We start from the raw sequence: 22425 nt of genomic DNA, 5'->3' as shown, positions 1-22425 counted from the left end.
GATGTTCGTCATGAATAAACGGCCAGAAATCTGCTTAGAAATCACACAAAAAAGCTACTTCTTATAACTGCAGAACACATTTTCTGGAAGTTTTCTTCAGTATGAAAGTAATCTAGTGATGGTTGTGTGTACCTTCATGGCTACACTGCAAACAGGAACTGTTGATTCAGCATTCAGCTAATTTGATGGTGCCAATTTGCCAATTTTGAGACTTTGAAAAGCCCTGTACTAAATAATTACACTGTAATTATACGATCTGCTGTGATCTGCTGCAATCTGAAGTGTGTTCATGTAGGAACCCATCGCTCATGGTAAGAAGCTGATCGAGAAGAGATCTTTTCAAGACCTTAAGGGAAAAATCAGATTCCAGGTGGCAGCGGGAGCAAAGCCCTCGGAATCTCAAAGCGAAGAATATGGCTTTAATAAAAAACAATGTGCATCCAAGAAGCAAGAGCAAAACAGATTCATCATCAACCTTATAAACATTGTTGTCTTAAAAAGAAAAAGAAATGAAATCAACAACCAAAGGAGGCCAACATATAAGCCATAAAGAACGACACGCGGGTGGACAGGAGGGTTGGGAAACTTGCAGTTTGGAAGTACATTAAAAGACAAGAGGAGGCGGGCTCCGTACAAAGGTCACGTCAGGCCGAGACGGCTGCTTTGTTTGACATCGATAGCAGAGAGACGCGACACGGAGCCCCGAGAGCTCTGCCGACTGTTCACAACCCAGAGGCTGCAAGACGTCTGCAGATGCATCCTACGGTTCTTCTTCTCATCATCATCATCGTCGTCATCATCATCTACTCACAAACAAAAAGACTCTTGATTTATTTTTTATTTTCTGAACATTTTCCCAGCATCCTCACGTCTTATTTTTAAACACTGCTTCTCTTTGACCGAGTGAATGTGTGTGTGCCCAAAGGAAAGTCCCACAAGGCTTTGCTTCAGCATCTGAAAGTCTGTGGTGGGCAATGAAGCACATGAGACCAAAGAAATCAAACAACAACAAAAAAACATCCTTCTTCGTTTGTCTCCCTTCTCTTGTTTTTAGCCAGTAGGGCAGGAGACCAGACATCTCCAACTATCACTCTCTTTTTCCTTTTCAGTCTCTCGTTCGGGTGGAGGAATGCTGTTAGATCACAAGGTCGTTGTAGCTCACATATTTCGTCTTTTCTGCTGGACCTGAAAAGGGCAGAAAATGGACAAAGCAAAAATCAGCTTCAGTCCTGGTGGCTATTATTTTAGCTGAAGGTTAATGTTAAGTGTTATGATGGAGGTGAAATGAGAGTTAATGATAGATGTAAATTAAATGAAGCCTTAAAGCCTGAATTATGAACTCTCAAGAATGAGGACAGTGCAGGTTGGTGTCTTTGCATTGCCTGAGACGTCTGACAGCCTCAGAACAAAGAGAATCGTCTTCTCTTCTTTATAATTCTGTGTGATACAGCGATGTAATGTTTGCCTCGTGTTGAGAGGTCATAACTCAAAAGCAGAAGCTCTGCAGAAGAAGAAAAAGGGAGAAAAGGTATAAAGCTAAAATGAAATGATCTTTTGTTGAGGGCCCTATTTTAATGGCTCAAGAGCAACGAGCAGCACAGACTGTGGGCGTCTCCACCTGCTGCCTTTGGTTCATGTAGGTGCAGCAGCACAAAGTGCCACGAGGCTGAACAGAAGGTGAGTATAGATCAGAGGGTGTGGTGATTAATAAATACACTCTCAGCAAATCACATCACGCCACCTTGAAGGTCAGACGTTCAAAACCCAGTTGTGCCAGATAGTTTTCAGGTCTTTCCTCTGTGGAGTTTTGTTATCTAGAAACAAGAATAACGCTGATCTTATTTCAAGTATTTGAATCCCCTAGTATTGAGTATTCATAAACTATTCTATTATTAGTAGTTAGTAGAGTATTAAATACACTAAACAAGAACTCCTTGAAGTGTTTCATCTTATCTGAAGACTTGTGGCAACTGGACATATTCTAAGAAATCTCATCAAGTGATAATTGCACACTGCAGTGGCTGAATGTGTTTATTTCATGCAAGAAAAAGCTCATATCTATAATGTTTTCACTTTAATTTGATAGGGCATTTTGCAGTGTACTGGCTTGGGAATGTTTAATCAAAATAGTTTATTTACATTTTAAGCATTACTCTGTTGCTGTTGCTGTGGATTTGCTGTAAATATTTAGGTTGATCTTGTTCCCAAAATCATCCAATTACCAGCCGAGTGACGTCTAACATCCAATTTCCTCCAAAATACCAACACCTCTCCTTGTGCTGCCTCATTTGAATGACCCTCCGCTTGTGCACTATAAGACCACGCAGACGGGCAAAGATGATTTCAAGGTGAAGGCTTGTGCTGGTCGTTGTGCCGAGATGAAAATAAGGCCCTCAGATGTTAAATGAGCAGGTAGAACAGGCTTCATCTGTTCCCTTTAGTTATGACCACCTCCCTATCTTCCCCCTGCAGCTGCACCTCCCCCTCCCCACGACTGGCGACCACTGAGCCCTCGGTGTTCATCCAGTGACAAATGGCTTCAAGCCAAAAGCCCATCATCAATCATGCCAGGAAGATAATGGAGAAAATGGCATAATATGCATATTAAGGTCTGAAAGTATCATGAACCTCCTGACTTTGTCATAATGTGTCTTCTTAACACAGAAAGCAGTCACTTCTGAGTCTGACTGAGTTCAGCTGTTCAGTCTAGACTCTGTCACTAACTTAATGGATTGACAGAAATAACAGAGTCTTGACACCCATTTATATCCATTGAGATGAAGATTAGAGTGTGCACGTCTTGTCTCTTCAGGTGCTTAGGATGAATATAAGAAGACGGAGGAAGATTTCCATTTTAGACTACTTTATATTTCTATTCCATTACATTGATCAGCCAGCTGGAATTAGCTACGAATTACTATGATAAGCTCATAAAATACCCTTACAAAAATCAGTGTATAGTATAACTGTATATAAAGTAGTTAAAACTAGCTAACTGTATTTAAAGTAGTTAAACTAGCTAACTGTATATAAAGTAGTTTAACTAGCTAACTGTATATAAAGTAGTTAAACTAGCTAACTGTATATAAAGTGGTTAAACTAGCTAAGTGTATATAAAGTAGTTAAACTAGCTAACTGTATTTAAAGTAGTTAAAAATAGCTAACTGTATATAAAGTAGTTAAACTAGCTAACTGTATATAAAGTAGTTAAACCAGCTAAGTGTATATAAGTAGTTTAACTAGAAAACTGTATATAAAGTAGTTTAACTAGCTAACTGTATATAAAGTAGTTAAACTAGCTAAGTGTATATAAAGTGGTTAAACTAGCTAACTGTATTTAAAGTAGTTAAAAATAGCTAACTGTTTATAAAGTAGTTAAACTAGCTAACTGCATATAAAGTAGTTAAACCAGCTAAGTGTATATAAAGTAGTTTAACTAGAAAACTGTATATAAAGTAGTTAAACTAGCTAACTGTATATAAAGTAGTTTAACTAGCTAACTGTATATAAAGTAGTTAAACTAGCTAAGTGTATATAAAGTAGTTAAATATAGCTAACTGTATATAAAGTTATTCAAACTAGCTAACTGTGTATAAAGTAGTTAAACTAGCTAACTGTGTATAACTGTATAAAGTAGTTAAACTAGTTAACTGTATATAAAGTAGTTAAATCTAACTAACTGTATATGAAGTTATTCAAACTAGCTAACTTTATATAAAGTTATTCAAACTAGCTAACTGTGTATTACTTAAACTAGCTAACTGTGTATAAAGTGGTTAAAACTATCTAACTGTGTATAAAGTACTTAAACTAGCTAACTGTGTATAAAGTGGTTAAAACTAGCTAACTGTATATAAATTAGTTAAACTAGCTAACTGTGTATAAAGTACTTAAACTAGCTAACTGTATATAAAGTGGTTAAAACTAGCTAACTGTATATAAAGTACTTAAACTAGTTAACTGTGCATAAAGTAGCTAAACTAGCTAACTGTATATAAAGAAGTTAAGCTAGCTAACTGTGTATAAAGTACTTAAACTAGCTAACTGTATATAAAGTGGTTAAAACTAGCTAACTGTGTATAAAGTACTTAAACTAGCTAACTGTATATAAAGTACTTAAACTAGCTAACTGTGTATAAAGTAGTTAAACTAGCTAACTGTGTATAAAGTACTTAAACTAGCTAACTCTGTATAAAGTGGTTAAAACTAGCTAACTGTATATAAAGTAGTTAACCTAGCTAACTGTGTATAAAGTAGTTAAATCTAACTAACTGTATATGAAGTTATTCAAACTAGCTAACTTTATATAAAGTTATTCAAACTAGCTAACTGTGTATTACTTAAACTAGTTAAATGTGTATAAAGTAGCTAAACTAGCTAACTGTGTATAAAGTACTTAAACTAGCTAACTGTGTATAAAGCAAAGAAACAAGATTAAGAATAGTTTCAGGTGAATTCCTCTCGAGCTCACTGCTGAATTTCTACATTCCTCAAAATAAGATTTAAAGGGTGTGTCACATATGTGGAGGTGTTAGGTGTTAAAGGCTAATCCCCACAGTAATGAATGTAGTAGAAGTATTTCACTTCTGCAGACACCCAGGGCAATGCTAAGAAAGAGGGCGAGATTTGGAAGTACTGCTTGTAAGGATTCTTTTTGAGAGCAGCCAGGGCTATATGAGTATTAAGAGATCTATAGAGGCCTTTGTTGTATAAGGAATCAGCTTTTGGAGAAAGGCAGAGAGGCCTTATAAGAGCAGAATCAGAGAGATTTGGCCTTTGAAGAGCAGAAGAACGGCGAGAGAAAGAGGTCTTTGTTGTCAGGGAATCAGCTGTAGCAGAGAGGAAGGAGAAGGAGAGAGAGCCATAAGTGCAGAGAAGAAGAGATGAAGCCATTTTAAGTGACTGAGGGCTATTACAGTGTGGTGATAGAGGGGGGAGGGCAGGAGGGGGCAGCGACAGCAGGTGAGGGGAGGCGAGAGAGCGAGATTGAAAAGAGAGAGCATTTAAAAATCGAGTGAGAGGAAAAACCAGTAAACCTGCGGCTGAATGAGTGAAGGCTGCAGAAAGAGAGAAATGGAGTGAGAAACGAGGGGGGAGTCGTGCGACTGGATCGGCCCGGGCCAACAGATGGCTCTGCCGGTCTGCAGGGAGTCATGACCGAGCTGCAGTCTGCCAACACAGCTCCAGTGCTGCTGTGTCTTCTCCACCGTGAACTCACTCTGAATAGTAAAACAGAGTCCAGAGTCCCTGCAATGTTCATAACACAGAAGGAACCCCCACCCCCCCCACTGCGCAATAACTAACGGGACTGACTGATGAGCCAAGATCATAAAGAGCCCATAGGCGGCACCAGAGAGTTTTTCTCGCGGGGCTTTAATTATTTATTAGTGAAGCTACAGAACTTAAACACAGTGAACAAGGCTCGGTGCAGCTCTTTACCTTTGAAACTCAATTCCAACACATAAACAACTCCACACTATCTCTGTTTTTACAATCTAAAGAAAGAAACTTGTTTGATCCACTGCTGCTGTGTGAACATGAGTTCACTGGTTGATGGAGAGAAACAGCTGGTGGAGCTAATTCTCCAGTCGCTGCCATTAAACCACCACAGAAGAAGAGGAGGACACGGCGAGATGGGGTCATTAAAGAGCTCCAGTCGAAGCTCAAACGATGGAGAACCATGTGGAGAACATGATGGGAGACATGACATCTGTGTTGTGAGGAAGGTGACAGCCTCCTCATCGCTGTTTCCAGCTCTTCACAGCTTCAAGTCTGTTTCTTATGTTAGTTGTTAGCCTATAGAGGCAATGTTAGCAACCTGTTATTTATGACAGTTAGATTCTGACTGTTTCTGTGGCTTTGGCGGACCCCAGCGCCCAGTCTTCATCGTGGCTAAATATTCTGCCCTTAAAGATGCAACTCTTTGTAGACATTCCCGGAGTCCCGTCGGAGTTTCTGTTATTCTGCCTCTTGTTTTTCAGTCACTTTGCTGATGTTGTTTATTCCTGCATCTGCCCTCTGTCTACACCTGAGTCCTATCTACCAGTCCTAACATCACTAACAGCTGGTGAACATCTGGCTAACAGCCTGATAACATCGCTAACAGCTGGCTAACATTGCTAACAGCTGGCTAACACTGCTAACAGCTGGCTAACATCACTAACAGCTGGCTAACATCGCTAACAGCTGGCTAACATTGCTAACAGCTGTGCTAGGAGTAAGCAGCACCAGAGGGGCTCCTGTAGACCGTCACAGGTGGTCTCCCCCGACTTCTCTGTCTCTCGTCATCATTACGTTCTTGTTCGTCTTGATGAGACTGTTTGATGCTGAAACGATGCATTTCATCACAATGCTAGCATACCAAAGCTAAATGAATAACACATTTCATGTGACACAACGTGAACTCGTCCAGGTGTTTCCAGTGTGTACAAGATTGTTCTGGCGATGAGGGCACTGATCAGGATCAACAGGAGAAACAGCAGCCGAATAAAGCAAATCAGACAGACTGTTGAACGTCTGGTGCTATAGCCCCGTGTAGCCCCTCCATAGCGCCGCCTATGCAGGATCCACAGAGCAATATCTCAAAAGGGTGAATAAGGGATTTTCCAGCATGCCACATGCACAGTTTACGCCCTGATGAGTGCAGGAGCAATGCAGTAAAACGTGAGGTCTTGGGGGTCAAACATATTGTTAAAGTGTCACCCAAAATGACATGCACGCAGCACCAGAGAAAGACTGTAAATCTGCCACTCAAATAGTCATATTATGCTCTCCTCATGTAAAAGTTATGAGTCAATTGAAAGATGGCGATAAAGAGCTGTGGAAGTATACTTAACATTCGCTGCACACACTCCCTCCACTCTCTCACTAAAATGCTTTCCCCTTATCTCTCTCTCGCTCTCTGGACCGGCTCTCTCCCCATCTCCTCAAACCTCCACAAGAAAATGGATCAAGGTCAGGACAGCAAAGCAGAAGTAGAAGATTAATTTGCTCTTACCTCTGATAAATTATGAAATTAGCCTGTCAGGGGGAGAAAAACATTATTTGGTGAGTTGTCCCTGAGAGCCCCGAAGGGAATCCCACTGCGAGGTGGTAATTTGATCACATTGCCATGTAATTTCAATTTGTGCACTTTTTATTTCTGGGTTCATTCGGGTTGAAGATTATTTTCTTATTTTATTACAGTTCTGATTTCCTGTGGAGCAAGAACTCATGTTTTGTGTTTTTTTTTCATTTCAAAGAAAATGACGTTTTTGCTGGTTATGCTTTTGTAGAAATTCAGGTCTTTGTTATGGAAATGCAGCACGGAAGAAGTTCGAAAAATGCTCAGCACCAAAATGGAAAGAGAGCTGAGAGTGAGGGTTACAGAGACACAAATGACTTGACATTTGGACAAAAGTAGATACGTGCCACAGAAAAACGTCCTGCGATGCTGTTTTCAAATCATTTAGAAGCAAAAATGAAAGACTTTGTCAGAATTTCACAAATCCTTACTGACCAGAAGACATGAGACACGCAGTGTGTAGAGTCTCTGTTCGGTGGACGTCATTAAAAGAAGACAGCTCATATTCTGTCTTTGTCTTAAAATGCAATGAAACACAAAATGATGATGCCACGACTGCAACATGAGGTTTGGTTTTTGGTATATCACAAACTATGCATCAAACTATTTTAACTTCCTCTTATTTTAAAGTACTTCAGAGGAAACATGGAGTACTGGCACAGTATTCATTCTCATCCTTCAGACAGCCACATGAAAACCCAGTCAATCCAGGAGGGGAAATGAATACATGGTTGGATGAGCGAAATAATAACATGCTTTATTACCTTTCGTCCAGTTTTACAGGTCATTTAAAACAGCCTATATGTTAGTTTGGGCACGCTGAAGAGTTAATACACAGCGTTTTATACTTGTTTCAAATTCCTCATGAAAGTCTTCCCTGTTTTGACTGATGAGACTGAGCCGAGGAAGCTTTGGTCAGGACTTACTGTTGGGGTCGACGTTCTCACACAGCTCCGTCTTGGCCTCTCCGTTGGGTCTGTCGCTGGCCTTGTGGGAGAGTCGGGACGACATGGTGGCGGCCGTGACGACGGCTTTGAAGGAACGTTTCCTCTTCTGCACGTTGAGCTCCGGGTGGAAGATGATGACGTAGACTTTGGGCATGTAGAGCATCCCGAGGGCCACGGACGCACTCAGGTTCATGGAGATGGTCAGTGTGGTCGTCTGGATGTACAGCTGGGGGGGGGGGGGGGGTAAAGGGCAATTAGCACATAGGACAAACCTGACCAGTGAAGCTGTTGTTGTTCTTTCATATGTAACAGAAGAAAAGAGTTTACAAAGGCAACTGAAGGCATAAGAAGGAGTCACTGCACCACAAACGATGATAATATATATATTATTGACCATATTTTCAAACTCTGGGACCCTGAAGTATATTGCATGGGCATTCACGCGCACATGCATGCGCACATCCATCCACTATGGAGGACATGTGTTTCAGTGCTTAGCACACCTACCGAGCACACCTTTCAACACCATGGACGCAGCATTTTCGTTGTTGGGTACTTAATGAAGGAAGGAGTAAGTTCAGCCTCCTGGAGCTCTTTAGAAAAGACTTTCTCTTATACACTCATACACTCGCATACTGACGTCATAGCCTAAGACTCATAGCCTAGCAACAGCCTTGACAACGAAGCTTTGATTGATTGACGCACATACAGACAAATCAGTGCTGAATTCAGACGTGTGGTGCGGTGTTTGTGTTTTTAGGTGACACCGAGTGGGACAGAACATGATAAACTGGAAACAAGTATAATGTTGTAATTATTATTTTAGTTGTGGTGAAAACCAGGGTGTTTTACAGATATTTAGTTTTCGGGACACCCAGCTTGACACTGGGACAATCCCGGACAAAGCGGGACGTCTGGTCACTGTAATATTATAAATAGATGTAATGATATCTGACCCTGCTCACTGTCTGTCTCTGCCCTCTTAACTCTGAATTCTGCCTCTCCAGTTCTAATCTGTGCACGCTGCAGATACATGCAGCTCCTCATTGTCTCAGAATGATGTGATTCTTATCTATTGTGTGACATGTTGTTTGTCTATATGTTGCACTGTGCACTGACACTGTGTACTGAGCGATTTTTCATTCAAACTAAAATAGCACACACTCATAGCTGACTAGCTGCTGCCACAAACTAACCACACACTCCTCTACACACAGCAGACTGGGCGGTTATAACTCCATAGATTAATGGGACTCATCAGTCATCACAGCTTCCTTTCCAACTTTTTGTCTGTCACCTTGCACAATTAAAACAGGGCCCTGAATAAAGAAATAAACCCAGACGAAGGTCAGTCCGAACAGGTGAGTTTGAGCTGAGTCACTTTAGGTTTTATGCAGAAAAAAGGAGTTCTCTAAGTTCTCACGTCCAGTTAAATAAAAGGGCCTGACTGACTCAGGAAACATGGTGTGTAAAAGGCCGACCAGAGAACCAAAGTCTTGCCACTTTTTATTGGCTGGTGAAGGATTGTTTTTTATTATCCTGTGTGTTCTCGACCCTCACCTACAGCAGAGAACAGCAGACAGCTGGGGCACGGCATCAATGTTTTATGCGCTGTGTATACTGCACTTGCATCCGAAGCCGTGGCCCTCTGAACCCAATAGAGGACTACCGTCGGCCCGGGATGAATGCATAAAGAGGCTCGGCCGTGCTGTAATGGGCTTTCCAGAGTGGGTTTCATAGAGTTCAGCCTCACTGTCTTTATGTGTTATGGCCCTGCTGTCACAGTCTGATGTATGCCACTTACAGTGAGAAGTCACAGGCTGACTCACGGGGGGGGGGGGGGGGGGGGGGGGGGCTATAACAGCAGCAGTAACTAAACTACACCTCTATGTATCACAACATTTTCCTGCAGTGGACATCTGAGGACGTCAGGCTCTAAAGCAAAGGAAAGAAACTAAGTACAATTTCGAAGTACTTTATTTGAGTATTTCCATTCTGTACTACTTTATACTCATACTCCACTACTTTGACTGTAAAGCTGTAGTTACTTGTTACTTTACAGATATAGATTTTACATTAAAAATATACATGAAAAGCTTATAAAATACAATCCTGAGGTCTGAATACAAATAGGTACGGTGTTGTGCTCATTGTAACTGTGTCTCTTAGAAATGACATTTAAATAGTACAAGGTGACCACTGCACACACACACACACACACACACACACACACACACACAGCAGAACAGTGCCCAGAACATGATCTAACGTGAGACGGACCCGTTTTTATTTTTTGGTAGGAGTCCTATGGGTGCTAGTGTTGATACTCATACAAAGTATTTGTACTTGAGCTGTCAATCCACCCACAATACTATTTGCAACAGAGTCGTGAGAGCGGTGCAGTCATCGGCTGCTAACTGCTACGGACAGAAAATGACGTTCGTCACTAATGTACGGTGGCCCTGAGAGCTCAACACACTATGTGTTCCCCTGTGTTGTGTCTTTTTCCTCCTCTTCCCTCTCTAGCTCTGCCCAGGTGTGCTACATCGTGATTGCCCAATGAGGTGCACCCGGCCTGGGCATGATGGTGCCTGGTGGTGATGGTACTTAAAAGATCCAGTGCCAGCATGGGGGGGCATGCAAATAGAGAAACGCTGCAGGAGGACAACAACAGAGAATGTTTCCAGGGGACACTAAAAAGGGATGCACACGGCTGGGACACGCTTGTTGTTGCCTGACTCATGAAGTTATTGAAATGGGCTTTTTAGTTTTGAATGTGTTTTCTTAAGTTTCGTCAGAGTAAAATAAAGCCAGAAAGCAGCCAACATGACCACATGGTCAGACTGAATAATGACGTGAGGATGACACGGTGACTCAGTCTGTTCATCAGGCTACGGTCCTAATAAGTATATGTAGATGGATCTACACACACACACACACACACTCTCGTATCTCCCATCAGTTCACAGCAGCACAACAAACGATATTCGTCTCTGATATAAATCAGTGTGATAAGACAACAGCGCTGTGATAAGATGACACGTCAGATACAGAAGACTTTAATCTTATCGTGTCTCATCTTGTATTAATTTGTGCTGCGCGTCTGTCACTGAACACGTGTCATTCACTGCGTGACTGTGCTTGTTTATGGAGGCTCTGTATGTTCAGAGTTTTCAGTGTGTAAGCGAGACGTTAACTTGATTAGCGAGCGGAAGCATGGAAAGAAGATGAGAGGAAGAGGAAGAGGAAGACAGCCTCGTCTGACGCGGCACGGCGGACCACAGGAAGGTTAAGTGGATCATTATCTTCTGAGGTCTCCTGTGAGTTACTCCAAAACACAGACGAGGACTTCTGGTCTGCAGCGATTATCTGACCGTGAGATACTAAATAATGTGTGGTGACGAACAAAGTGAATTAATTCCACCAACTGAAAACATTCCTCCTGTTGGATTCGTTTTTGTAGCTTATTTTTTAATCTACTTTTTAAAGTCTTATCTCAGTGAGTCTTCCTGTGGCTTTGTGTTTCTTGTCTTGATGCTTTTAAGTCTCATCTGAAGCACTTTGACTCGCCTTGCTTTGCTTTCTGTGGTACTGTTGAAAAATGAGTGTAAATTACTGTCGATACCTGTGAGATAAAAATGGTAATCTTCAGCTAAAGACAGAATTTAATATGACGTCATTGTATACGATGAGTTCCTCTCAGCGCCGCAAACACAGAGTGAGGTCCAGCGTCCCTGAATGCACCTTTCAAATCCCATAAAACACAGAAAACATTTGGTTTTTGTTCTGGCAGGATCGGGACGTGTGAGACCAGGAAAGAAAATGATAATCCATGTCAGTGTGAATGACACGTGTTACACACAGAACGGCAGCCGGGGTTGTGATCCTCTTTCATTAATATATTCTATATGTGTCCTGCTTATTTCTGCAGACAGCACGTCTCTGATTAGGACCATCTCAGTCAAGTCAATTCCAAGAGCACATCTCACGTTCATGTAAGACTGAAACCGAGACGAATCATTATTAATCGCTCTCAGCTGGTAAATAAAAGAGGGGGATTCAGCTGGAGGGAGTCTTAACATGCCCTTCAATGAATCAATAGCTTAACTTCATTGTAAAATAAGAGACCGAGACATGAACTGTAGAGACGACACGTCAATGCATCACAAATGTCCACAATCCGTCCCTGAAACAGATCGAGGACTCTGTGGAGCTCTGGTCTCCCCTCTGTGTTATCCATCCAGCCCGTGACGATGTTGTTGACTGGAAAGAGACGAAGAAGAAGAGATTCTTTTCTCTTCTTCAGGTGTTTCACTGTGGACAGACGTCTCTACCGAAACCACCTACAGACAACCCAGAAAGTGTTTCACAGACGAAACGGTTGAGTGAAGACGTGGAGCTCTGTGTGAGCTTGAGCTCTGGATACGTGTTCATTAGTTAACTGTTGTTAAAGGCAGAGTTTGTACAGATCTCACACCGTCAAAGGGTTTCATATCTTTTGTGTTTGAAGAGTTTGTGTGTCAAATCGTCTCAGCCGGGAGCCGCGGCGTGGGCGCAAACAAAGTCCATTAATTAGACCTCCCTGGGATCCCTAAACAGGGGGGAGGACTCGTTATGAGTCTGCTCTGGAGCGCTGACAGATACGATCAGTGTGGGAGGAGAAAACACTGCGACTCAGTTAGTTTGCAGCATGCTGGCAAAGTGGGCCAAAGTTGGGGTTTACTCATCATCAGTTACACACTGAGGAAGCAGAACAAACAGCTTCTGTCCAGTTTTAGATGCCGGCAAAAGTGCAGGATTCAAATCATTTAGTTCCAAATAAAGACAGAGACGAATAGTTCGATTGAAAGGTAATAAAAACCCGACCTGAGAGAAGTCTCCTCTTTCATTCTACTCGTTCCTCCACCGACTCCAGGTTATTGTGCCTCTTTGTTTTAAAGGGGTCTCATTTGTTCAGTATTTTATTATTTAACACTGATGACGTGTCGGGTCAGTTACTGAAGAAGATGTAGTCATAAGTGAACATGGTGCCACACAGTTTTACTGTAAACCAGCTTTGGGCAAAAATCTCTTCATATCTCATCATGATGATATAAATAAAGTTATTATCATCATCACATCCACATCGGCTGCAGGAGGACAGCGCGCCACTTCATGAAAGCAATAGGAGGAACAGAGCGTTGGGCCCCATGTGGAGGCAAACAAACTACAGTATCAACAATTATGTAACAAAACAATGTCACAGCAGCAGGGAGCGTAATGATGCGTCTGCTCGGCTGGATGTCGGAGATTTAAGGAAAATATAACAAAGGAAAGAGGAAATATTCCATCGACGTGAGACGACGCGTGGGTTTCTTTCATTCTGCTCCCGCAGAAACTAACAGTGAGATTCTGGAATATTTCTGCTCTCATTATCTTTTAGATGTAAATAATCAATATCGACAACAGAGAACAAGAAGAGGTGACATGTGAAGCAGAAAGCAAAAGGGACGGAGACAATACAGAACTTCAGACAAGTCGAAGAACGAAGGGAGGAACAAAATGAAAAGGAGTAAAGAAAGTGAAGAAGTGTAGAAAATGAGTTTCACATAAGAGAATGATAAAAGGGGGGGGGGGGGGGGAGGTGCAGTGGAGGAGAAGTAAGCTGATTTGTTGAGGAAACACTTCTGTCTTGGTGGAAAAGGAACCAGATGTGGTGAGCGACAGAGAGAACAAATGCAATGTTGCACTGGACTGAACCTGGACTGCGATCAGGGATCCACCGAGGACAGGAACACACCTGGTTTCCCTTCTGTGTCGGCGTGAAGCCACCGAAGCATTTTAACTTTGTTGTGTTTTGGACCAGCAGTAGCTATAAAGCAAAGCCTTTACGACACACGTGCACTGACTCTCGCACGCTCATGAGCATGTGGGTGTCACACCACTCCACTCATCTACAGGTGGCAGTAACGCGCCGTGAAAGGCAGCGATGCACCAACAAAGGCAGTGAAGAAGAAGAATGCAAGCAAGTAAACACGCATGTAAACAACTGACTTGGTAAATGTTCTATAAATATATACATATATATACACATAGTATGTATGTACATAACTGTATCTTCCTTGTAAATATAATAAAAGACTGATTGATGGGTGGATGTCTCGATATTATTGGTTGGTTCAAGCTTCTGTAAGCACACGTCATGTTTTGTTTTACAGGAAGAACTCATGATTGAACATGATTGTGATTGAAGAACATACAAGGACATCGATTTTTTGTAATTTTTTTGGCATATATTGTTAGATGGTGCACAATATGACCGTGGATGTGATGTGATTGAGAGGGAATTTTGTTCATCTCAACTTAAAACATGTTGCTGCTGCGTGCAGGTTGTAGCCATGATGTCTGTGGCTCTAAATGTTCTGTTTTGATCTCTTCTACTCGCTCATCTCATAAGAATAAACCAGCCTCTCTCTGTGATTTGAGTAAAGCCTTGAGACTCCATTAAAATATTGGAGCTGCAGCAGAGGGTTTGCATGAAGCCGTGCATGATGGGTATTTTTATAGCTCAGTGAATTCTGCTGCTGGTCGGAGCTTCGACTGTGTCGCTCTGAATGCTTTATGGATGTTGGACTGAATCTACATAAAGGAACCTGTGTTCACTGACCCAGATACACACAGTGGTGTTCCAGCTGCAGATGACTACTTTAACATGCACGTCTGGGTCACGCGTGGGTCAAGGACCACGTGAAATATTATAATTCAGATTCAAACAACATAGCGTGCACTAAATGGAAATTATTATCAGAGAGGAGCAAAGGCTGAAAGCACTGCATGAAATCTTTTATGGATAAAAATGGTCCATTAATACACACTTCAAAGGATTTTATGAATTGTATTTTATTTTCATATGTTTTGTATCTCAACCCTTTAATAGTCATCTCTATCATTTAGTAGAACACAATTTAATCTGTGATAAAAAGATAAAAAATGTTTTTCAGAGATACATTAAATCAAATAGTCTAATGAATTTGTAATAATTATTTTAAAACATGTTCAACCAATCGGCCAAAGTGCCATATAAAAAGGATATAATTACTAATATCATTATTAATAAAGTGTAAAGTGTTGCTGTGGAACCTTCATGCTAAGACGACAGCGACAGACAGATATTATACTGCAGGACCTTTAGACAGCCACATCCTCCAGAAACTATTTCAAAGTTCATACACGCATGAATGTGTTTTTCAGACAGACTTGAAAAACAAACAGTGAATCTGTCCTTTAAACTGGAGAATTCATGCTTCATCATTCACCACTGGGGGGCAACGTGAGGCCTGCCCATCAGGATCCTGCCCACCTGGAGCTCTTAATTGGGCTTTTAGTGCCGTCCCTGATGGGTAATAAGTGGGATGACGATGCCGTCCCTGACGGGAGACAACTGCAGAATGGCTGTCCCTGAAGGCCACACGGGGTGTAGGGGTTGTCCCCATGGGCTCTCAGTGACATATAACGACTGTCCCCGCGAGACACTTATTGGTCCTGTTCAGCCCTTTGTGGGTTCAGAGGGTCATTCCCGCGGACCTCTGTGGCCCCTGGCTGATGAATGATTATTCAAGTCTAATTAATATCTCTCAGGACACGGCCTGGTTCTGTCAGCATTATCATACCTGTGTTTAGATTTATGGCAGGCCTTTAGTTTATTCACTGTGAATATTTGTCTCTGATAGCTCCACTCTTATATTGTTGCCCACTCTTATTCTTCTGACATGAAATATATCAGCTACATATCAAGCCAAGAGCCGACAGGGTATAAAACAGCCTTCTGACCGACTAAAAGCTTCACAAACTTGAAGAGTTTCTGTATAAGAGCAAGAAGGAGACACAGAAAGCTGCAGAACCTGTTTATGGTAAACTGTATATTAAAATAACAGAGCTGTTGCTCTGCGTCAGACTCGTGTGTGAAGTATTAGGAGCTTTAAATAGAAAACAAAGCCAACCACAGTCCGACTATGTAACCTTACTGACAGATGACAGAAGAGTGGATGTGGAGAAACTGGGAGAGCAGTTAGACACAAGTGTGACAGGAAAGAAGATGTGGAGGAGGGTTGAAGGGGAAAAGAGTAACTGCAACTACAGACAGAACATTTAAATCTGAAAGGGAAATGAATCGGTCTTTAAATCAGCAGAGAACAGTGAAAAGCCTCACATTCATTCCTCATGTTCAGTGTTGGTGACACACAAAAGAGGAACAACTAAAAACTCAAAGCTACAAGAAGCCTGACATACAGTCAACTACGACTCCCAGGGTGCATTTCACTAACAAACAGCCAATCGCAGAGCTGAGCTGAAGCTAAAGATGACTTTTTACAATCTGCAGCTTTAATTGATTTACATTCAGATTCTGGATCAATATTGGAAATGAAATCACAACAACTGTGATTGATACTTCTGACTGGCGTCTTCTCCATAGCAACAGCAGCTGAGGCTCATGGGTACTGTATGGAATAAACAGAGTCACATCCAGGGGGTTAAAGGTTGAACCTGCAACCATCACAGCCTGAAGAATGACTCGATTATTAAAATAGTTACATGATTAATCGACTAATTGTTGCTGCCGGAGGTTGATCATGTTCCGAGTCAGCTGCAGTGGTTTCAGCCTGAAGTACATACTACTAATAAGGACTTGCTGACTTTTTAAGTTGAATTATTAATAAAAGACATTGTGGCTTTGACTCCCTCTGTTCCTCGAGCAGCATTTTTTCTTTGTTCCTTGTGATTAATAGTTTAACACTCACATTATGTCTTTAAGGAAACAATCGGCTGTCATGTAACACGAGCAGCTCAATGCGAATCTGTTTCAGCCGTTGGATGTTTGGTGTGGGAGAGTTCAATGAAAGACAGTCTCTGGTGGGGGGGAGGGGGGCAGAGATGGATGTAGGGTGTGTCGGGGGGGCCGTCCTCCTGAACTTAAAGCAGCAACTTGACTTTTACTCCATCTGTCCATCTGTTTAGAACAAAACTGCCCACTGAAAATGGAGGACACTCCCCGTCTCCCCCTCCTGCTTCCTGCCTCTGCCCGGCAGTCTCAGCTGCAAGTTTAAACTGCATTAAGTGCATCAAGTGTTTTGGTTGCATTTGGCTGTGAGATGACCTGTTGTGCTGAGCTGCACGTTGCTAAAGAACCGTGAGTTCAGAAGAAGTGAGTCACTTTAAATGTAAATGTAGAGGGTCTAACACAGACAGAAAGGGACACACCACCACGGCTATATCTCCAGAGAAAGACAGTAGAATCGGCACAGGAGAGAAAGAAAGACGAGCGAGGGGAGAGTGGCGGATAAGAAGGAGGAGGTGAAAGGATGACAGGCCTGAGATAGAGAAAGAAAGGTCTGCAGAGCCGAGTGAAAGAGTTGGAGGTGGGAGGAGGAGAGGCGCGAGAGAGTGGTGAGAAAAGGTTAAGTGGGATGAGACAGCAGGAGAATAGTGAGTGCAAAGACAGGTTTGGTAAGAGAGCTGTAAATGATGAATGAAAGAAGGGACAGGTGAGGAGTGAAAGAAAGGGACAGGAGAGGAGAGGCTGGAAAGTTTTTAGGAGGCTTCGGACAGAAATGGAAGATTGATGGCCGAGTCACGGAGTGCCGTTCATGATAAAAAATATGTTTGAGAGGAACGGAGAGAGTCGAGAGAGATGGATGAGAGGAGCAGTGGGGAGGTGCTGAAGGTTGGGAGAGACGTAGAGCAGGAGGGGAGGGATGTAGAGACGTGTGAGGAATGGCTTTAACAAAGAAAAGTCATGGAGAGCACGAGTGGGCAAAGAGAGACGATGGTAATAGATAAAAGAGACGAGAGCAGTTAAAGTCCATCAGTTCATTCATGTGGAAGTGAGTGGACAGTAAGTGAAAACACCAGAAGCCTGCGTGTGTCATTAAACAGTAACTTCACACTGAAGCACAGTCGCATTATTACACGTTCTTTTGACCCTGGTCCTCTTTATTCATTATTAATTAAGGGCCTGTGTCCACATAGGTTGTTCTGGCAGAAAAGTGCTGGGGTGAAGCGCTGAGAGAAAAAACCCTGCACATCGGTTTTGTTTCTATGACAACAATATCTTAACACAGCTAACATCAAACTAACAACGTGTAGGGTGATAATTTGCACTCACCAGCAACTTTTAGTTTCCGGTCGATCTACACCTACAAATGGGCTTTTCTGAAAAGTTCATTGTCATGTCTACAACAGCATCTCTGTTAGGATTAGCAACACCCACTTCCAGAAAAATCTTGCTATCACGTCCTCCGACATCGTGTATTACAGCACTCGTAGACCATCTGGTGTCTGTGTGAACAACCTAATAACCAGTGCAACCAGACGCTCTTAGGAGACTCTTCATCCTTTGAATATCTCTCTGTTATATTAAAGCCATCTCCTAAAATCCTCTTTCAGTGCAATACATACACATATACATACATACATATATATATATATATATATATATATATATAGACATACATATACATTGCTGCTGTATATATTTTTAACTTTATTTTTCACTTAAATATTGTAAATGTGTATATTTTTTATTTTCGATTTCTTATTTTTATATTTTGTACATACTTGAACAGTTGTACACCAGCAACTCAGCTGCTTCCTGACTGTAAATGACTGTTCTGACAGATTCCAGTCAGGATTCCGCCCCCATCATACCACTGAGACTGCTCTTGTTAAAGTGGGCAATGACATTCACCTGAATACAGACAAAATTTAAATCCCAGGGCTACTAGATGGTAGCGCTGCCTTCGATACTGTCGACCATACCATATTACTGTCCTAAATAAGATAAAATATGTCCTATCTGCATGACAGGAATTATTTTATCTCCATGTGAAACTTTGCATCCCAAAACGTCAAGATGACATGGTGTTCCTCAAGGGTCGATCCTTGGGCCCCTATTATTCAACCTCTCCATGCTACCCTTAGGCAACATTTTTCAAAACAACAACATAACCTGTCACAGTTATGCTGACGATACCCAAATCTATATAGCTCTCTCATATGAGGATTACAGTCCAACTGGCTCACTCTGCAAATGTTTTAATAAAATTGATGACTGGATAAGCCACAATTTCCTTCAACCCTAACAAAGACAAAACAGAGATAATCGTGTTTGGTGCTCCCAAAGACAATGCTGCCCACCTTGCATCCCTGTCTCTGCAGACTGTAAGCCAGGCCAGAGATCTGGGTGTTATCTTGGATGCTGAGCTAAATTTTCAAAGCCATATCAACTCAATAACAAAGTCAGCTTATTACCACCTCAAAAAAGATTACTAGGATTAAAGGATGTCTGCACCACCAAGACTTAGAAAAGCTTATCCATGCGTTTTATGAGTGCTTCTCATGGTGGGAACTGTTGGGTCTCTGTAATAATATTATAAAGAGTCGGTCTAGACCTGCTCTATTTGTGTGTATTTGTTGTGATTTGGTGCTATGTAAATAAAGTTGAATTGTATCTGCCTGGAACAGACTTCCAGATGAGCTTAGATATGCTCCAACCTTCACCACTTTTAAATCTAAACCAAAAACCTTCCTGTTTTCCAGTCTCAGGGTGTGTTTCTTGGCATTGCTTTTAGTTAACTTTCTTTGAAAATCAAATTATTGTTTTTTAACAATGAAAATGAAATTGTATCTATTCTATCTCTTGCCTGTTTGCTCTACTGTTTTTATTCTGTGTGCCTTTAGTTTTTATTGCTGTTCCTTTTTCCCATCTACTCTGTCAAGCACTTTGAGTTGCCTTTGGGTATGAAAAAAGGTGCAGGGCCTTTTCTCTAGGTGACCACATGTGCTGTCTCCTCTTTGGGACAATTGAAAAAAGACGGCTCTCAGAAAAAAACGTGCTATGTGGACACAGGCCCTCAAGTACCAGTGGGTGTTTCCTGCCCTCTGGCCTCAGGGGGGCAGTAATGAGCACACTGCTGTTTGGCCAGCTCAAGGTGAAGACGACCATTGTTGAAAACGGACTTGGAGAAGCCACATAGAAGTGAGAGACTGCCTTGTTGTTCTGGTTCAGTTCCCTCCTCCGGTACAGATCCTGAGCTGTTCTCTGGAACCAGATGGAGGTCCACTGCAGCTCTGGGTGGGGAGTCTGGTTTTGAATGCATTTGTTTAAGTTGCTCTTAAAAGCATTATGAGCACAGAGCGCCTGAGTCTCAATATATCTGCAGTAATATTTACTTTTTATTCACTAGGAGTTTAACACACACATCTGTGCAGTTTCCATCAGTCACTAATTACATCCTGTGATAAACACTGTAACTCATCTGCTTCTCCAACAAAGTACAATAAAGAAGGTTTAGCTCTAAAACGGGAACCATCTGTGTTTTAAAAGTGGACTACGATATCTAGACACTGATGATACACCAGTTAAAAACAAATAAAAACAGCCTGTTAGTTTTGATTTTCATATCCTATAAATGATAAAGCTCCGTTTGGTGGTCAACTTTAGAAGACTATATACACCAAACATACTTGACAGTTGTTATTTGGTGTCATCATGGTTTGATTATTATTGAATTCATCTCAGAAATGATGATGAACTTTTGAAGGAACTCAAGTCAGAGAAAACTGACAAACCAGCGAAAATCATGTTTGTGTTTTTTCAAAGAGCTTTGGAAACATTTATAATACAATAATCACCTTGCACAGAGAAACACACAGCGTACACATCACAGGGGTAATTTGGCAGGTCCTTTTTCATTTCACTGCGGGTGAACAGCCCAGCAACAAAAGGCAATTTACAGCAATCACAGTTTGTCCATATAGTATCATTTGTGTAATCGACTCCATTGAAAATGCAATAAAGGCTCCATTGGAGTAGGAATTTGCTTTCATAAAGGGACCACAAATATCAGGGATGTGATTTTAACTGCATATCTTCTTTTACTCGTGTAACTGTAATAAGAACTTCCTGGTGTAAGCAACAAGAGCGTTGGAAATACAAAAAGAAGCTTGCTAAGTGTGTAAAGATTTCAGTTAATACCAAGAGAACAATGACTATCTTCACTATAAACCACATGTCACTTATTACCTGTAATCAACATCAATCATGGACCAACTTAACTTCTCTCATCAGAAAATGTAATCCTCAAAAAAGAAATGGCGCACAATGTCTGACATCAACTATCAAGTCCAGCCTCTTTAATGAAAGCTACCCTGCTGACCACTAGTAGTGCTGTAGAGCAATGTTTTATTTCAGGCATATTTCACGCGATTCCACAGAAATGTAACAAGATGTAAACAATGCACAATTATAATATTTGCAAATGTTTTAGAAGGAAATGCATTTGTTGTTTTCGTGTTTGTAGTCGAGGAGGAGGGAGGAGGGGAGCCTCTTCCTCCTCCTGCTCTCTCTGATCACCATCACTGTGTTTTAATGCAGCTGAATTCACCATATAATTATTCTCATTTACATAATTCTCTGTTTCTGTTGTCAGGCGACTGAACAAGGATGAAATTTGATGGAGGCTCATAAACACTACACTGACCAGCAGCCCCCCCCCCCCCACTGCTTTGTTTATGATCTGATTTATTACACCTCAGCTGTGCTGAGATCGACTGTACTGACATTTAAAATGAGAGATGACAGAGACAGTTAGGCTTAACTACAGGTCGTCATCTTAAGGCCTCTGTTAGCATCTGAAGGAGCTGAAAATGTGTATTCATGCTGTAAAACATTAGAAATGTCGGCATAACAACAAACTCTAATGTGAACGTGTCTGCTGAAGAACAAACGCTCCACTGACTGAGCCTCGACTGAGCCGGATCGCAGCCGGATCGCAGCCGGATCACGATGCCGCGTGCGTTCGGCGTTCGTTCTGTGTTTCTTTGTCGTCTGTCCAGCACGCACGGAGCTTAGACACCTGGACGACATCTGCAGCCTCACCTGCAGTTTACTGCAAGGACTCATGACACCTGAAGCTTGAAGAAGTGGAGCTCCTTCAGTCGAGCGTCAATAAGAAAATAAGAGATGTTCAGCCCCCCCACCTCATACCTCAGCTGCAGTTGGTGGGGGAAGACAGTTACAATTGCAGGTTGACTCTTTAAATCTCCTCCTATTTTCCTCCCACCGCCTCCCCCACCCTCACCCGTCTTTACTGGATCCTTACTACACACACACACACACACACACATCCGGCAGCTATATATGACCATGTCATTAATCATGCTGCTGCTTGTACAAACACAATGTGTGTGCGGTTTTTCTCTGCATGTGTGCGTACTGTATTACTGCATGTATCCAGTGGTGGAAGAAGTACTCAGATCCTTTACTGAAGTAAAAATACCAACACAACAATGTCAAAACACGAGCAAAAGTCCTATTTCATTACAGAAGGGTCATTGTCTCTGTGCTTTAAGAAGTGTGTGTGTGTGTGTGTGTGTGTG

General features: G+C 41.8%; 1 protein-coding gene across 1 annotated transcript in view; it reads right to left on the bottom strand.

Moving 5' to 3' along the window:
- Nucleotides 1–1135: 1135 nt before the first annotated feature.
- Nucleotides 1136–22425, bottom strand: part of grm7 (glutamate metabotropic receptor 7) — a 222415-nt gene continuing 201125 nt past the window's right edge. The window contains exons 9-10 of the mRNA XM_070901851.1: nucleotides 7990–8236; nucleotides 1136–1185 (exon numbers count right to left, since the gene is read on the bottom strand). Of these exons, the coding sequence (XP_070757952.1) occupies nucleotides 1136–1185; nucleotides 7990–8236 (297 nt within the window). The remainder of the gene's footprint in view (nucleotides 1186–7989; nucleotides 8237–22425) is intronic.

Source organism: Enoplosus armatus, chromosome 3 (assembly GCF_043641665.1).
Source record: "Enoplosus armatus isolate fEnoArm2 chromosome 3, fEnoArm2.hap1, whole genome shotgun sequence".
Taxonomy (NCBI): Eukaryota; Metazoa; Chordata; class Actinopteri; order Centrarchiformes; family Enoplosidae; genus Enoplosus; species Enoplosus armatus.
Note: the sequence above shows the minus strand (reverse complement) of the source record. Positions and strands in the feature narration are given on the sequence as shown.